Source organism: Protopterus annectens, chromosome 4.part0 (assembly GCF_019279795.1).
Source record: "Protopterus annectens isolate FY-2018-M chromosome 4.part0, PAN1.0, whole genome shotgun sequence".
NCBI lineage: Eukaryota > Metazoa > Chordata > Ceratodontiformes > Protopteridae > Protopterus > Protopterus annectens.
In genome coordinates, this window is record NC_056733.1 from 107,714,827 (window position 1) to 107,732,276 (window position 17,450).

A 17,450-nucleotide genomic window follows, 5' to 3' on the forward strand; every position below is an offset into this window, starting at 1 on the left:
CTACGATCTCCCATCCACTCATCAAGATTCCTCTTGAAGAGAGTCAGAGAGGGACTCTGCCTAACCTGGACTGGGATTTTATTCCAGAGTGAAGGGAGCCTCTGGGTTATGAATCTGTCCCTCCAGCATGTCCTATTTATTTCAGTGCTGAGGTTCAAGTCTCTCGAGTGCGTAGCTCGATGGGATTTGGATTTTCTGAGGTGCAGCATGTCCCTTAATTCCGGGTTGGACATGGCTTTATACGTCAGGCACAGATCGCCTCTGAGCAGGCGGTATGCCACTGAGTAGAGCTGGAGTTTCTTTAACCGGGCAGCATATGGCATCTGTTTGAGCCCTTTGATCCTCATGGTGAGGTACTTTTGGGGTCTTTCCAGTTGCTGCAGGTGTTTGGCAAGGTACATCCCAAAAGGGGCATTGTACTCGATTATGGGCCTGATGAGGGATGAGTATAGAGGCACGATGACCTCCCCTGATCTAGATGTGAATCCCTTCATGATTAGATGGGCTATATAAAATGTTTTTCTAACCACTTTGGCCATGTGGTTGTCAAATGAGAGATTGCTATCAACTTGGGTCCCCAGGTCCCTAATTACTTCTTCTGTACTTAATGGATTACCGCCTATGTGGTAATTTGTGGGCACTTTGTTTTTGCCAAAGGGGGATGACTGTACACTTTTTGGCGTTTAGCTTGAGGCCATGGCTCTGGCACCAGCTGTCTGTTTCTATGAGGCCCTTTTGGAGGATGCTTGTGTCGGCTGCAGAGTCGATTATGGTGCCCAGTTTGCAGTCATCTGCGAACTTGGTCAGCCGCAGTCCTTCCGTGTTGGCCTGTACCTCCGAGAAATATATACCGAACAAGAGAGGTCCCAGGACTGAGCCAATTCTAACCATGTGTTTCTGTCCTTGAGCCAGTTTGCAACCCATCTAGTGACATAGGGGTTTATATTTAAGCTGGTGAGCTTATCTATAATGCCCGAGTGGGGTACTGTATCGAAGGCTTTTGCGAGGTCCAGGTAGGCTGTGTTACTTTAGTTGTGCTGAGTTCTGAGGTGTAAAGTGTGCGTATTGGTCTCTTAGATCCTATACTAATTTATGGCAATTTTATACATGTTATCTACACATAGTCAAATGGAATGTGGTCCTAAGGCTAGTCTCTGGTATTCACCAGAAAACATTTCTAAAGCAAACAGCCTCTTCTTGGGAAGAAGAACAGATTACTAGCTGGTCAGGTCTACCTCTTTTGAATGATTTTTCTAGAAATTGGTTTGCTGCTCAAACTGTGGTCACCTGCATTGCAGGTGGTCTTAATCTAGTCGGTCTTGAACCTTGCTTGTGTCATTGACGCTAGCTAATTAAGTAAAGGTTTTAACTTTCTGTAAAGTAGAATAATAACATTAATGTGCCTTTGTGGTGAGTAGTTTACTTAATTGTTACAGTTCATGAATTTATACATAGAAAGGATGCATTTCCTTTTGAAGAAACTCCACTGATCCATGTTAACTAACTACTTAAGTCTCGGCAGTTGGTTTGACACAAACATTTTCATTAACAGAGAACTAAAAACCAACACTAAAACAAGCTGATAAAAAAACAAAAAGATGGCAATAAATGGCAGGTTATGCTAGCAAGAAGTTTTATTAAGCACATTTCGTCTGAGATACTACCCGTACTTCTTCACATGAAGAAGTCTGGGTGGTATCTCAGACAAAAAGCATTTAATAAAACTTCTTGCTAACATAATCTGCTGTGTATTTCCATCTTTTTGTTTTTTTTATTTTCATTAACACTGCAGAGAAAGTCACGGGTGAAAAGTCTGTATTTTGGGTAAAGTTTGAGCCCCCTAAACAAAAGTATGGATCGAAAACATGCAGCCTGACTTATCACCAGTTTACAGGTCAGCCGCTGTAGTTCAGCATCAGTAAATGTAATAATGTGCATGGTGCAAAAAAATAATTTAAAGGCCTCATGTCATTGCTCAGTGATCAGTGTAAAAAAACTGACTAAATATAACTAGCTATGGTAGTAAGTTCTCTGTGTTTTGTTTCATGACGGTTGTTTTACATTTGGAATGCAGTAGCATGAGATAGAAGTTACACATTGGTACTTTTCCTTTTTATTAGGTACTAGTGTCTAATCCAGAAGTGATTAATAAACCTATGAATGTTTAATGATAAACCACTAAAATCAGGCAAGTGTGCAGTACCAGATACATGAGTACTAGAGTAGTCTGGAATATTGACTAGTTTGCATTTTAGAAACATTTTAATAACATTTAGGTGGTGGAGATATGCATAGATTCAATCTCTTTGGGATACAAGAGTTAGAATATTAAGAAGCTGAGTCGTCTTGTAAATATGTATATTTTTATTTATTTATTTATTTATTTATTTTTTTTAGTTTACCAGATGAACAAAAGCTAATACCTCAAAATGCCAGTTCTGTGCCAGATGGTAAACAAGAGCCTCTATTTTTTGAAGCATCCTCAACTGACAAAGAGAGAAAAAGTCGAGCTCGAGAAAGAAGAAGAGAAGGAAGATCAAAAACTTTTGACTGGGCAGAATTTAGACCAATTGCACAAGCAATAGCCCAACAACGTGCTTTGGAAAATGAATTGCTTTTTCAGCCTGACTTGTTAAACTGTGAAAGGACTAAAAGGCGAGAGGAACGTCGAAAAAGGTATGAAGCTGTTGCAGGACCTCTGGACAGTGGCTCTGAGGACATGTCAACAATGGAAATTGATGGCACACTTGTGGTGCCTTCAAGTGAAAAGCAACAGAAGGTGCAAGAAGAAATTGAACAGCAGTGGCAGCAGGTTGAGAAAACTCCACTCAGGGAAGAGCGTCAGCTTCCTCTTATCTCTGTGCTTGCTGGTACACATGCTGCTGAACTAGAGAAACTACAAGAAAGTCACAAAAGAGAGGTGAGTAGGTCCTTGTGTTTTATTTAGCATATGTAGTAACGTATGCTAATGATCACATGCAGCATAATGTACATAATCATACTGTCCCTTGAGGCAGCTTGTGAGTTTTTTTTCTTTTTAATTGTTTAATATAAGTTGTACTTCACTCTGTGACTGAGGTGCCTCCTGTTAAGGATGCCTACGTGATTTTAAGTGTAAGGTTCCCACTATGAGAAATAGTACATTAGTATGACTTACAAGAGACCAGCTGGCCTGTTCTGACCGATGTCCATTAAGTTAGTTGATCTTGTCCCCTGTCTGTGTTGGGTTCTGGATTATGATGTTTATGCATTAGTTTGCCACTCCCAATTTATGCTTCCTTAAGCAGGTTAATAGTGGTTCAGATGCCTGCAGCCAATTATTGTTTTCATTCCATTGAATTAAATTGATTTTATTCCAGTGAACCTAGTTTGATATATTCAAGAACTGTGTCAATAAAAACTTTTAAAACTGTATACATGACAGTGTTATCAGTAAGAACTGATGTTCTTTTCTACTCATGTTGCAGTAATCTTACTGTGGGATCCCCCTCCTCAGGCGACCCGAACTTCGGCTCCTATACAAAAGCTTTCAGCCTAGTTGCTGTTGGTGCATGGGACGTCACATGTAGGGCCATAAACCAGGGACCTTAAATGTGATGTCAGCACACACAGACCTCAGAACTTTTCTGCTGCAGTTGATTGCATTGCTCCTGTCTATCTAGACGTTTAAAGCGAAGTACCCCATTGGGGATTTCTTACTTAAATGAATTGATTGAGTTTGGTTTGCTGGTTTTACTTAAGCCGATGTCCGCTAAGAAAGGTAAATGCCAATGCGGGCATCAAATTCCACATAAGGACATCCATGACCATTGCATCTTTTGTCTAGGCCGGGAACACAACTATACTTCCTGCTCCATCTGTCAATCCTTCATCCCTAAAACTCTTAGAGTTCACTTGGCTATCCTTAACATGTATTTAGAAAATCAAAGGCTTAAGAAGCTAGCCCTTAGAATGGATCTGGAATCGTCTGACCCGATGGAACCACCAAAGAAAAGGGCAAAGTTTCGCAGCATATTGCCATTGCCTCTCTGTCATTGGACACCCCATCAACCGCCAATATAGGGGTTGAGGGACATCCTCTAGAGCCGTCTGCTTCTACGGCTCCCCTCGAGGAAGCCATTTCTGAAGCACCGGCCAGCATGTCCGCAGAGATGTCTCAGAAGTTGGTTATTTCTGAAGTCGAGAGGGATCCAGGTTCCACCGGACGCCCTTCTCGATCTCAGGAGTCCTAATCTCCTTCCTTTGGTAAGGCCCCAGAATCAAGTCCTGCATTGCCTCTCAAAACTACTCCTTTAAAAAGAATACAAAAACCTAAAAATTTATCTACTCCTGAAGGACAACTGGACTGGCAGTCTTTTATTCAGTCCCTGATGCAGGCCTTCATAGCCCTTAGTCCTACAACCTCCTCAGTCCCCTCTGTTCCAGTGCTTAGCCCAAGGCCTACTTCTGCTACCTCACTCCTTCCCTCTATTCCCCAGGAGGAGGAAGAAGAGGAGGCCCTCTCCTCTTGCTCTGAGGAGTCTTGTCACCTACTCATCCCAAATAGCCTCCTCCATGGAATATTATTCTCCAGATGAGGGTTCTGTTGAAGGAGATTCTCCTCCAGAGGACGTAATATTTGGAGAAACTATCACTAATAAGAAAGAATACTTCAAATGGGATACTTCCCAAATGACAGAAACTCAAAAAAGATACTTAGAGTTGTTGCATGTTGAACCACCCTCCCCATCAGGCATTCCTCCAGTGATCCCTGCATACCTTGATGCATTTGCTTCTTGCTGTAAGAGCCCTGACTCTCAACCACCTGCCTCAAAGAGACCAGACCATTTCTATAAGGTGCCTGATGACCACAAATTCCTAGTGTACCCCACCTTGCCAGACCCTGCTGTTATAGCTGTGGCCCCAGATAGACTGTCTAGACTGCTCCCTCTTTTACTTCAGATAACGACAGTAAAATTATGGATAGGCTGGACAAGAAGACCTCTTCCACCCTGGCCTTCAGAGCAATTGACTACCAAACACATATGGTGAAATATGCCTTGGACCTGGTATCCCAAGCCTTTACACTTCTTAACGCCCTGCTTGACTTTCTTAACAAAACTGAAATAGCATCTAAGCTATTCCTGGCTTCCCAGGTGGCCAGGCACTCCATGAGATGCAGTTATGATGGAGCAGAGGCCTCTGCTAGATCAGCTGCAGCTGCATCAGTTCTACGTAGATACTCCTGGCTTAGGCTCCAACCACTGTCAGAAGATTTTAAGTCCAAAATCCTAGATGCTCCTCTTGATCATAACCTTCTGTTTGGTAAGCAGTCTGCAGAACTATTTAAAAATCTACAGGAGAAGTGCAAAGAGCTATAAGATATTAAACACCTGCTTGTATATCCTATACTTAAGTACTGTAGAAATTATCCTGCCAAAACATCCTATGTCAGAAGGGTCCCCTCCATGACCATTCCTCCTTCTACCAGGCATAGGAAAGGGACTAGGAGGTATCCCCCTTCTAGGACTACCTCTTCTCAGCCAGCCCAAAGACGGTCCTTTCAGGACAGAAGTAATGGCAACAGTGCATGACTGCCTTGCCCATCTCCCCCTGTCTTCCCGTCTCTCACTTTCTGCCCCTTTGGAAAGTAATCACCACAGACTGCTGGATACTGGCAATAGTGGAAAAAGTGTATTTCCTGTCCTGGCAGGAAAGACCGACCCCACAGTGCATTCCTTTTCTACCCAAAAATCAGTTTCACCTAATTCCCCATGTTATCCAGGATCTGTGGGCACAAGGCGCCATAAAACACATCCCATCAGGTCAAGAAGGAAAATGTTTTTACTCCAGACTTTTCCTAGTTCCAAAAAAGAATGGACCATGGAGACCAATCCTGGACTTACCTATTATAAATCTTTTTCTAAACGTCCCCTCTTTCAGAATGCTGTCTCTACAGACCCTGCTCCCACTATTGCCAACACAAGCATTGGGCCATTTTGGACCTGAAGGAGACTTACCTCCACATCCCCATACACCCAAACCACAAGAAATACTTAAGCTTTGCTGGTCCTTGCTCTCATTTTCAATTTATTGCCTTGCCATTTGGTTTGTCATCTGCACCAAGGGTTTTCACCAAATGCCTAGCTCCTGCTATAGCCTTCTGCAGGACCAAGGGCATACATATATATCCCTGCCTAGATGATATTCTAATTCTTGCAGAAAAAGAAGAAACCCTCAAAAATCATCTCCCATTCTCCATGTCCCTGCTTCAGAGACTAGGTTTCACACTGAACCTCCCCAGTTCATACCTTTCCCCAGAACAAGACAAGGTCTTCCTGGGTTACAGGATTCAGACAGACCTAATGGAAGCATTTTTATCCCAAGACAAAGTAATTTGTCTGGCAAACCATTTCCAGAACCTCCTCTGGATAGACAGTTTATGTGCCTTCTGGATCTTATGGCAGCCACCATCCCTATGGTTCCCCTAGCCAAGATGCACACAAGGAAGCTGCAGTGGTATTTAAAGAACGTATGGTCCCAGCACAGCCATCCTGTAGATTTACAAATACCTTTCCTACCTTGTCTACAAGCAGAACTAAGGTGGTGGATACAACAGATTTAAAGGAATCCAGGACTACCCCTCCTATCCCCCACACCAGCTCAACACATGCACACAGATGCCTCGGATCTGGGCTTGGATGCTTCATGAAGGGGCTCTAGGTACAAGCACCTTGGCAGACATCCCCCTTGAGGAAACATATCACTTTCAGGGAAATGACGGTGGTTCATTTAACCCTGAAGGCTTTTCTCTCTATCCTTCAGTCAGGCCCTCTGCTAATCTTCACAGACAACACCACTGTCATGTGGTACATCAACAAACGGGAGGGACCAGGTCCTACCTTCTGTGTGGGCTGGCAATGCAAATTTGGGAATTAGCCTCACAGAACAACTTATCTCTACAGGCAACATACATCCCTTCCCAAGACAACCATCAGGCAGATGCTCTAAGAAAATCATTCTCTCTACATCATGAGTGGATGTTACACAGGGAAGTTTTCCTAGAGCATGGTCCACTGATGGGGTACACCACATATAGATCTGTTTGCCTCCCCCCAGAACAGACAACTGAGAAAATTCTGTACCAAACACCATTCTCCTCTAGCTTGGAGAGTGGACGCCTTCACCATCTCATGGAAGGGGCGGTTTCTGTATCCCTTTCCCCCACTAATCTCTCATTCAGAAAGTCTTCCTGAAGATCAGGAGAGACATGCCAAAAATCTTGCTGGTGACTCCCTACTGGCCAAGGCAGCATTGGTTCCCCCTTCTACAGTCCCTTGCCAAGGGCAATCACTGCAAGCTACCTCACAAAGTGGACTTCCTCACACAACAGAAGGGAACTCTCATCCATCCACACCTAGAGATGCTGAGCCTTACTCTCTGGGTGATAAACTTCTAGTACCCTACAGACACTGCTACACAGAGGGCACGCTTTCTATCCTGGAGAAGGCCAGGAAACCCAATACAAGGAGAGCCTACATTTCTAGATGGGGGAGATTCTCCAAATGGTGTCTCTACATTTCTAAATGGGGAAGATTCTCCAAATGGTGTCTCCAAAGGCATAAGGACCCCCTTCTAGCAGATGTCTCTTTAGTCTTAGCTTGTGTGTGTGAGCTGATTAAAGCAGATCTTTCATATTCTTGAGTGAAAGTGCACCTGTCTGCTGTCTCTGCCTGCCTTCCTCTGGAACCTCCTTTACTCTCCAGGTTGGATGTTAAATTGTTCTTAAAAGGGGCCTTACACATAAAACCACCCAGAAAGCCTACCCAACCACCCTGGGACCTAAACTATATCTTGGAGAAACTTACGCTGACTCCATTTGAACCAGCCACTTCTGCATCCCTGCAGATGTGCACATGGAAGACAGTTTTGCTGGTAGCCCAGACTTCAGCAAGAAGGGTCTCAGAGTTGCAGGCACTCATGGCATGCCCTCCTTACACTGTCTTCCATAAAGACAGCGTGACCCTGCACACCAACCCCTCCTTCATGCCCAAAGTGGCAATGAGCTGTCACTAAACCAGTCCATTCACTTACCAACTTTCTTCTCCTCTCCCCAGAATGACAGTGAGAGAATACTACACTCCCTGGATGTTCACAGACAATTAAGATGCTATCTGGACAAAACCAAGGCCATCAGAAAATCAAGTCAACTTTTTGTTTCCTTCCATCACAGAGCCCTGGGCAAGGCAGTCTCCAAACAGACTATTTTGTGTTGGATCAGGAAAACTGTCTATTTCTGCTACTCATACCATGGAAAAGACCTGATTCAGGGGATCAGGGATCATTCTACTAGAGCAGTAGCTTCCTCCAAAGCCTTCTTCAAAGGCCTAGACACAGCTACCATCCTTGAAGCAGCCAACTGGTCCACTGTACATACCTTCACCAAACTTTACTAACTGGACCATATCGCCAAAGCAGGTTTCGCAGGGGCAATCCTGAAAGGATTTCTGGAATCCTCTACCTCCACCCTTCCTCCATCTTGAGCTGTGATACTCTCCCACAGTAAGAATACTGCAACATGAGACTAGAAGGACATAGAATAATTTTGTAAAATTTTATCATAACCATAGATGTCCTTCTCTTCCATGTTGCAGTATTCCTTCCCTCCCTCCTGACCCCCTAGTTTCATATCTACAGGTCTGTGGGCCTTCACATTGCCCCTACCGGCATTAGTTTCATTTTTGAACAGTCTGTGGCATTCCACCAATCTGAAGGAAATCTTTTGGCATATCCTAGGCTACTGTCCGACTGGGCAGTTAATTCTGAGGTCTGTGCATGCAGACGTCACATTTAAGGTCCCTAGTGTATGGCCCTACATGTGACATCCCATGCACCAACAGCAACCAGGCTGAAAGCTTTTGTATAGGAGCCCACGTTCGGGTTGCCTGAGGCGGAGGATCCCACAGTAAGAATACTGCAGCATGGAAGAGAAGGACATCTATACCCGCTACCTGGATGATATTTTCATCTTGTTTAAAGGCAACGATGCGGAAGCTGATTCTTTAGTGGAATTTATGAACCACACTACCACCTTTTTGAGGTTCACATCCACGTTCTCTGCCAAGGCAATTTTTGAAAGCATCTTTCTGTCTGAGTGACTTCCAGGAAGTGCTACTGACTGCTCACTTTCCGGCTTGGTTTTGCTCAGTTTGTTTTTGCCGTTTTTTCCTAAGATTTTACACAACTATTTTTTCTTTACAGTAATGATAGTCTGTGCATTCATAGTCTTTTCCATAAATAATGTAATGTAATGCACACAAACCCCAAATTATATTTTTCTAATGTTCACAAACACATTTTCGTATCTTGAAAACTATAAAACCTAGACATGTATTATTCTCGTTAAGCAGACATAAGCTTTCACGTTGACAAGAAATTCCTCTGTAAGTGTGTGTTTATTGTGATATTTACAGAAATAAGAAAACGTGTTTAATTAAAATTTACAATACAAATGTTACTGGATTTCTCTTAAGATATGAGCGTACAGTGCAAATATTAAAGACAGTAGTCTTCAACATCTAAGGTTTCACCTAATGTCATTCAGCAGTTTGTAAGTCACTTGTTTTTTGAAGTGTTAAGATCTTATGGGTATATTACTTTTTTTGTAATTATTAAACTAATAATGTTTCCTGCATAGTTTGATATAAACCAGGATTTTCAGCAAATTATCTTGTGTCCCAAGTCAGTGTTTCATACACCATACACTGCAATAAAATATATGTCCCTCGGTTATGAAAATGTAAACATAAATATGAAAAAAATGAATAAGTGGCAAAAAAATATTAATTTCTTCACTGCCAGACATCTAGACTAATAGTGGTTCAGATGACTGCAGGCAATTTTTGTTTTCATTCCATGACATTCTTACTGTCATTTTGTTACCCTTACCCTATCTAATACTGCCTGTCATTAGTGGGTAAGTCACTTATTTAAAAAAGCAAGACACAAAACAATTCTGGATGCCATAAGGTGGTATGGGTGTGAACTGGAAGTAGACAAAAAGGGTGTGGAACCCATACCTGACAGATTGCTCCCTTCACCCACAGCCTAGTCACATATTTGGTGAATGGAGCTGTGTCAGGATTGTGTTTCTTAAACTAATTGTTTCCTTGAGCTGAACCTTTAGTACACAGTCTTAGTTGCTGTTGGAGTTGAATGATCAAGAGTTGCTGTTGGAGTTGAATGATCAAGTTTCTTGCTTTTGGCCTGTGAGCTGAAGACCTCAGTTTAGGTTGTAACAGATTAGCGTCTTGTCATGTGTGTGTTAAATTCATCCAAAGATGATTGTCCAAGTTTATTTTGAGCCAGTCAGTGCTTGTATGCTTTTTGGTCAGTATGCTAATTTATGAAACCTGTTCATTCTTGTTACAGTGACACATGCATATTTTTTTAAGTATTCCTTGTTTATAATTAAAAAAATGCTCACTGATGTCACTGTGGGTAGTGATAGGGAAACCTACCCAGGTCTGTCATGGAATATTGCCATTTTGTTGTACAGGTTCCAGTTTTTAGATGCCACTTGTGAGCCAGATTATTACTGATATAGGTTAATTTCTGTATAATCTTCTATCTTATATTGTCTTTTCCGTCCATTGCTCAACATATGGGTTCCATATCCAATGTTGGCCACTTCTAAGGTTTGGATCTGGTGGTCAGGCACTTCTCCTTACCAATAATCCCTATATAGAGAACTAGCTATGTCATATCTCATTTGCTGCCATAAGCATTGGATAGATCTCGGAGTGCTCAAGCAGGAGTTATTGAATCTTTATTAAAAGGGAAGTGTTTTTCACTTACTTTTCCAACTTTATTTCTCTGTCACCTTGTGCTTACTGTGAGACGATGTCCTTCAAGAATGCAACTGCAGTCATAACATGTGGGTTGTCCTGCCTCAGGCAGCCCTCGGTCGGCCGGATTCCAAAGTCTGGGTCCGACGTCGGCTGATGTCGCATTTCTCTCCGACGTCAGAGCGGCTGGAGTACATAAGCATCAGCCGACGCCATCTTCTTCAGTCTTTCTTGCCACGCGGTGCCCGAAGCAGAAGCAGTTCGCAAGTGCCGGTCGGTCAGCTCCTGTATTCTTCGATTCCGAAGTCATCAAAAAAGCTAAGTACCCCATTGGGGACCTTTTCTTGCCTAAGCCGATGTCAGAAATTACTGAAAAAGTTAACAATTGTCTTTCGTGTGGTAAACAAATACCTCATAAGGATTTCCACTCTTACTGTCTTCCTTGCCTGGGCCCAGACCACGACGTCTCGGCCTGTGTAGCCTGTGCTCACTTCAACAAGCGCGCACTCAGGCGCTGGGCGGAGTTCGCTGAAGATTTTTTCGGCGATAAATTCGCTTACACAATGCCGTCGGATCTTCCGACATCTCAAACTCCCAAGAAACGAAAAGACCGGGACCGGCATCCTCGGCCCGCGTCTACCTCTGACTCCACGCCAAAACCTACCGCGGGTGCTCCGGTTCCCTCTGAGACGGTCTCTCCACCGCTCCGAACCGAAGACATCGCATTACCGACGACTCAGATTCCAGATATCACTCCGACGCCAGTTATTGATTTTCCTCCGGATACCGAAACCGAGGAAATGCCCGAGACCATTGCTGTAGACAAGGTCACTCCTGCACGTGGAGCTGCCAGGCCTCCTATGGCCATGTCTATTAAGGCCTATACCAGGGCTAAGGCAGCCAGCAAAACAAAGCATCTTACTACTAAAACCTTTCCTCAGCCTCCTCCAGAGACACAAATTATGTCTATGGCTGCTGATTTAATTTCTATGATTAGAGTTTCACAGGCCCATCCTGAGAGAGGATCCCAACCTCCTTCTGATAAAAGGCCCCGGGTTGAACCCTCTGACCCTATTCCGTCAGATGAAGACTCTGAGGGCTCTGTCCACTCTGATAGCCAGGAAGAGCTCTTCCAAACGTATGAGGACTCGGATGCAGAGGATTCCATCCCCTCGGCCTCCCCGCCTGAGGATATTTCTTTTGGGGAAGTTCTGCATACCATGAGGGAACATTTCAAGTGGCAAGGCCAGGAATATTCTGATTCCAGAAAACGCCTTTGGACTTTCCTTAAGAAGCCCCAGCACAGGCCTTTAGCTATTCCTCCTGTACTCGATGTTTTGGATGATTTATATTCTGACTCTAGTGTTACCCCTGACTCTCTTCCTCCTGCTCCAGCCAAGCCAGACAGATATTACAGGGTCCCAGAAACTCATTCCCATTTATTCAGGGCCCATACTGCTGATTTGGAAACTATTTCTCAGGGGCCTAAAGGTGTTTCAGCTTCCACCTCTAAAAATCCATTGCCCTCCAACAGGGAAGCTAGGTCTTTAGAGAGATGGGGCAAAAAGGTTTACACTTCCACTACCTTATCCATGAGAGCCTTGAATTGCCTTTTTCATATGTTGCAATATCAGGATTTCCTGTTAGAAGATTTACAAAAAAGATTGGCCACTCCTGATCCTTTAGATAGGAAGGCTTTGCAGGAAGCAGTACATAACACTCAGCAAGTTAGCAATCACTTCCTGCAGTGTGGATATGATGCACTGGAAGCTTCATGTAGGGCAGCTATGACAGGGGCAGTCATTCGTAGACATGCATGGTTAAAAGATCAACCTCTACCAGATCATGTAAAGGCAAAACTTCTGGATGCACCTTTGGAAAAGAACAAGCTTTTTGGTGCTAATGCTAAGGATGTGTTAAAGACCATCGAGGAAAAAGCAAAATCAGTTCAGAAGGTGAAAGATTTCCTCCAGGTTCAACCCCCCAGATTCAGTAGGAATTGGCCTTCAAAAAACTGGTCTTTTCCTAATCCAGAAAAGTTTCAAAGGGGTAAAAACAGACGTGGCTGAGGATGAGGCCAATACAGAGGTCCTTACAGGGGACGACAATGGCAGCCAGGAAATCAAAGAAGTGACGCAGGGGTCTCTCCTGCCCCACAGCCACAATCTCAATGACTTTCCTCTACTTCCGCCTACCAGGGAACAAATAGAAGCTCCCTTGGGCGGGAAATTATCTCTGTTTGCAGAAAATTGGCACAGACTGACAAAGGACAAATGGATTTTGGACATTATAGATCGAGGCTACAGGTTCCAATTTCATACCTTGCCAAGAAAACAAGGCATGCCAAACCTACCACAAAACCAGAGGACAGAGGCTATCAAGCAAATCTCTCTGCTAACTCGAATGAAAGCAATAGAAAGAGTTCCACAACAAGAACAAGGCCAGGGGTTTTACTCAAGAATGTTCCTTGTTCCAAGAAAAAAAATCTCAATGGAGACCAATACTGGATTTGTCCGCATTAAACACCTTTCTCATAGTACCAAAGTTCAAAATGCTGACTCTACAGCAACTCCTTCCCATGCTGGGCAAGGGGTCTTGGCTGATTACTCTGGACCTCAAGGAGGCATACCTGCATGTCCCTATCAGACACAGCTGCAGAAGATACCTCAGATTTCTTGCAGGGCCAGAGCATTATCAATTCTCAGCATTGCCATTTGGCTTATCTACTGCGCCCAGAGTATTCACAAAATGCCTGGCTTCAGTAATTGCTCATTGCAGGCTCCAAGGGATACAAATTTACCCATACCTGGACGACTGCCTCATACAAGCGGACGACAAATTGATGTTGACAAAAAACTTGGACTATGTCATACGATTACTTCAAGCTCTGGGATACACAGTCAACTTTCAAAAGTCAAGACTGCAGCCATCCCAGCAAATAATCTTCTTAGGAGCCAAATTAGAGACAGCCTCTCAAATGGCTTACCTGACAGAAGACAAGCAAGAGAAGTTAACTCATTACTTCAAAGGTTTGGCAAAACTCACCCAGATGACTGCAAGGAGATTCCTACAGGCCCTGGGTTACATGGCATCCTGCATTCTCCTGGTTCCATTAGCAAGACTACACATGAGAAAGCTTCAATGGTACCTAAAAAGCACTTGGTCTCAGCACGGCAACAACTTGGAGACAACCATACCACGCATTCCATGCCTACAAAAGGAATTCCTATGGTGGGCCTCGGTGAGCCAGGCCAACACAGGTATGTCATTCAAAAAACCACAGATAACACAGACCATGACCACAGATGCCTCAGACCTTGGATGGGGGGCGCACATGGAAGGCAGGGTGTATACAAGGACAATGGTCTCAAAACGAAACACATCTGCATATAAATCAAAAGGAAATGCTGGCAGAAATGCATGCTATCGAGGCCTTTCAACAACAACTTCGACAAGGCCATTTACTGATACGGACAGACAACACCACTGTGATGTGGTATATAAACAAGCAAGGGGGCACCCACTCTTACCCCCTTTGCAGACTAACAATGCATCTTTGGGAAAAATCACTGAGTCTAAACATCCAGTTACAATCCCAGTTTGTTCCAGGCAAAGACAATGTGCTGGCGGACAGCCTAAGCAGGAATTTCACAGACCCACACGAATGGAGGTTGCATCCGAAGATCTTCACACAACTCACTTCGACATGGGGCAGGCCAGAAGTAGACCTATTTGCCTCTCACCTCAACCATCATCTACAAAAATTCTGCACAAGGACATACCATCCAAAAGCTTGGAAAATAGATGCTCTTTCATTCAACTGGAAGTTCCTAACAATCTATGCATTCCCACCTCTGCCACTGATGACCTCAGTACTACTAAAGATCAAAGCAGAGAGACCCAAGGGAATCATAATAGCTCGGACTGGCCGAGACAACACTGGTATCCACTACTAAGAAGCATATGTCACACCAGGAGGTGGGCCCTTCCCCAATGGCCTCTACTTTTGACTCTACACAATCTCAAAACAGTGCATCCAAACCTTCAGACACTGCAGCTAACAGCCTGGGAGATCCCATAAATAACCTCAACCTATCTCTCTCCAAGGAAGTTCAGCGGATACTAACAGAGGCTCGAAGACCATCCACCAGAAAGGTTTACTTGGCAAAATGGAAGAGATTCAGCAATTGGAATACCAGCAAGGGGCATGATGCATCATTGTTGAACATCCCACTCATCTTGGAATATTTGGCGGATATGCTAAAGAACGGCCTCTCATATTCTTCCATAAAGATACATGCATCAGCTTTTTCAGCTAGATATAACACTGATCCTCCAGTCTTTTCACACCCTTTGCTAAGGCAATTCCTCAGGGGAATCAAGAACATCAAGCCACCAAGAAAGGCCCCAGTTCCAGCCTGGGACCTCAATTTTGTCCTAGAAAAACTGACTCTACCTCCTTTTGAGCCAGCAGCTTCAGTTGACTTGCAATTTCTCTCATGGAAGACAGCTTTCCTGTTGGCAATTACTTCTGCAAGAAGGGTTTCGGAACTGCAGGCCCTAATGGCAATACCACCGTTCATAATTTTTCACAGAGACAGGGTTTCATTAAGGACCAACCCTACCTTTATGCCAAAGGTGGTATCTAGGGTTTCTTTGAATCAAGCTATTCATTTGCCTGCTTTCTTCCCCAATCCTGAGAATAAGGGGGAAAGACTGTTACATACCTTGGACATTCACAGACAACTTCGATACTACCTGGACAGAACCAAGGCCAGTAGGAAGTCTGAGCAACTTTTTGTAGCTTACGCCCCTGCAGTCCAAGGAAAAGCAATTTCAAAACAGACAATTTCAAAATGGATTGGACATTGCATCAGATTTTGTTATTCCTTTCATGGAAAGACTGTTTCAGCCAATGTCAGACCACATTCCACAAGAGCTACAGCCACCTCTACAGCATTCTTAAGAGGGGTTGCCTACTAAGCACATTCTAGAAGCTGCTACATGGAGCTCCTTGGATACATTCTCCAAACACTACAATCTCCCTCTGTACTCCAGATCCAGAGCAGGATTTGCTTCAGCAGTCCTGCAGGGTTTGATTGCCACACCATCTTTTTCCTAGAGCATACCTCCTCCCCCAGCTAAGCTATGGTATTCTACCCACATGTTATGACTGCAGTTGCATTCTTGAAGGACATAGTACAGTTTTGTACCTACCATAAATGTAGATGTCCGATAGACAAGCAACTGCAGTCGGATTTTCCCTCCCTCCATACCCCTCTATGCCTAGGACCCTCTCCTATCCCTGTTTCTCTAAGCTGGGGATATCTGTTATGGTGTATTTGTTTTATTGATCATTTATTTCTCTGGAATCCTGTTTTTGTCTTCAAATTTGATTACAGCCTTCCTTGGAGGGCACCTGGCATCTGGGGCAAGAAACACTGAAGAAGATGGCGTCGGCTGATGCTTATGTACTCCAGCCGCTCTGACGTCGGAGAGAAATGCGACATCAGCCGACGTCAGACCCAGACTTTGGAATCCGGCCGACCGAGGGCTGCCTGAGGCAGGACAACCCACATGTTATGACTGCAGTTGCATGTCTATCGGGCATCTACATTTATGGTAGGTACAAAACTGTACTTTTTTCTCTCCTCCCCTTTTTTCTTTTCCTTGTATATATGTGTGTAAAATCTTTATAGTGTATACCTTTTCATAGTTTACAATAATTTTTCCCACTTATTGTTACTATATATATATATATATATATATATATATATATATATACATACAAACTATATTTATTATTTTTAAAAGCTATAGTTTTAGATAATTTACAAAAAAAAAACTTTACTTTGATTCTTGGCTTCTTTTCACAGATAAAATAGAGTAAAATCCCTTAGAGTTTAAAAAATGTATAGCTTGCTCCCACAAGCTTCCAAATTCAGATGGCACACATTAAGTGCATGTATTGTTTAGGCCCATCATAGCTGGACACACCTGCTCCGTTTGTGAGGCTTTCATCCAGTGGACCCTTACTGAAAGGAGGAATAAGCTTATATTGAAGGGGCTCCTTCAACCTTCATCTAGGAAAAACACCTCCTTCAGAGTCGCTAAGTCTACTTCTGCTGCTGTTTCTTCTTCCCCCTCTTCTGTCCAAAAGCCACCTCACAGATGTAAGGACAAGCAAAAGGATTCAAGTAAAGCATACCTAAGACTTTTTTAAAAAGAGGTCCCCAGACCAAACACCTTTGTCGACTCCAGCAACTAAAGTGCTCAAACCTTCAGAGCCGTCACTTTTGTCAGATCCTGTAATCCTAGGATCACATACACCTCCTAGGTTTTCACCAGAGCCTGTCTTACTCAGGCTTTGATCTACAGTTTTACAGGACAAACCACATCACATCATCATTTCAGAACACCCTCCTCCACCTTATCTGTTAGGTCAGTTAGATCTTCCAGGAGCCTTACGGAAGCTGGCATGGACAAGATAATGAGATTTCTTCAAACCCAGATCCAATTGGAGGTCCTTCTGGCTCCAACCACTGTCAGAACAGGAGGAATTAATTCTTCCCATCATTCTTTAGCTATGACTTCTCTGAACTGACCTCTCAAATTGGAGCCCTC

General features: G+C 43.6%; 1 protein-coding gene across 1 annotated transcript in view; it reads left to right on the top strand.

Moving 5' to 3' along the window:
* LOC122799215 (myosin phosphatase Rho-interacting protein-like) overlaps window positions 1–17,450 on the top strand; it is a 2,938,789-nt gene that overhangs the window by 2,082,621 nt on the left and 838,718 nt on the right. The window contains exon 14 of the mRNA XM_044068133.1: window positions 2,398–2,920. Within this exon, the coding sequence (XP_043924068.1) occupies window positions 2,398–2,920 (523 nt within the window). The remainder of the gene's footprint in view (window positions 1–2,397; window positions 2,921–17,450) is intronic.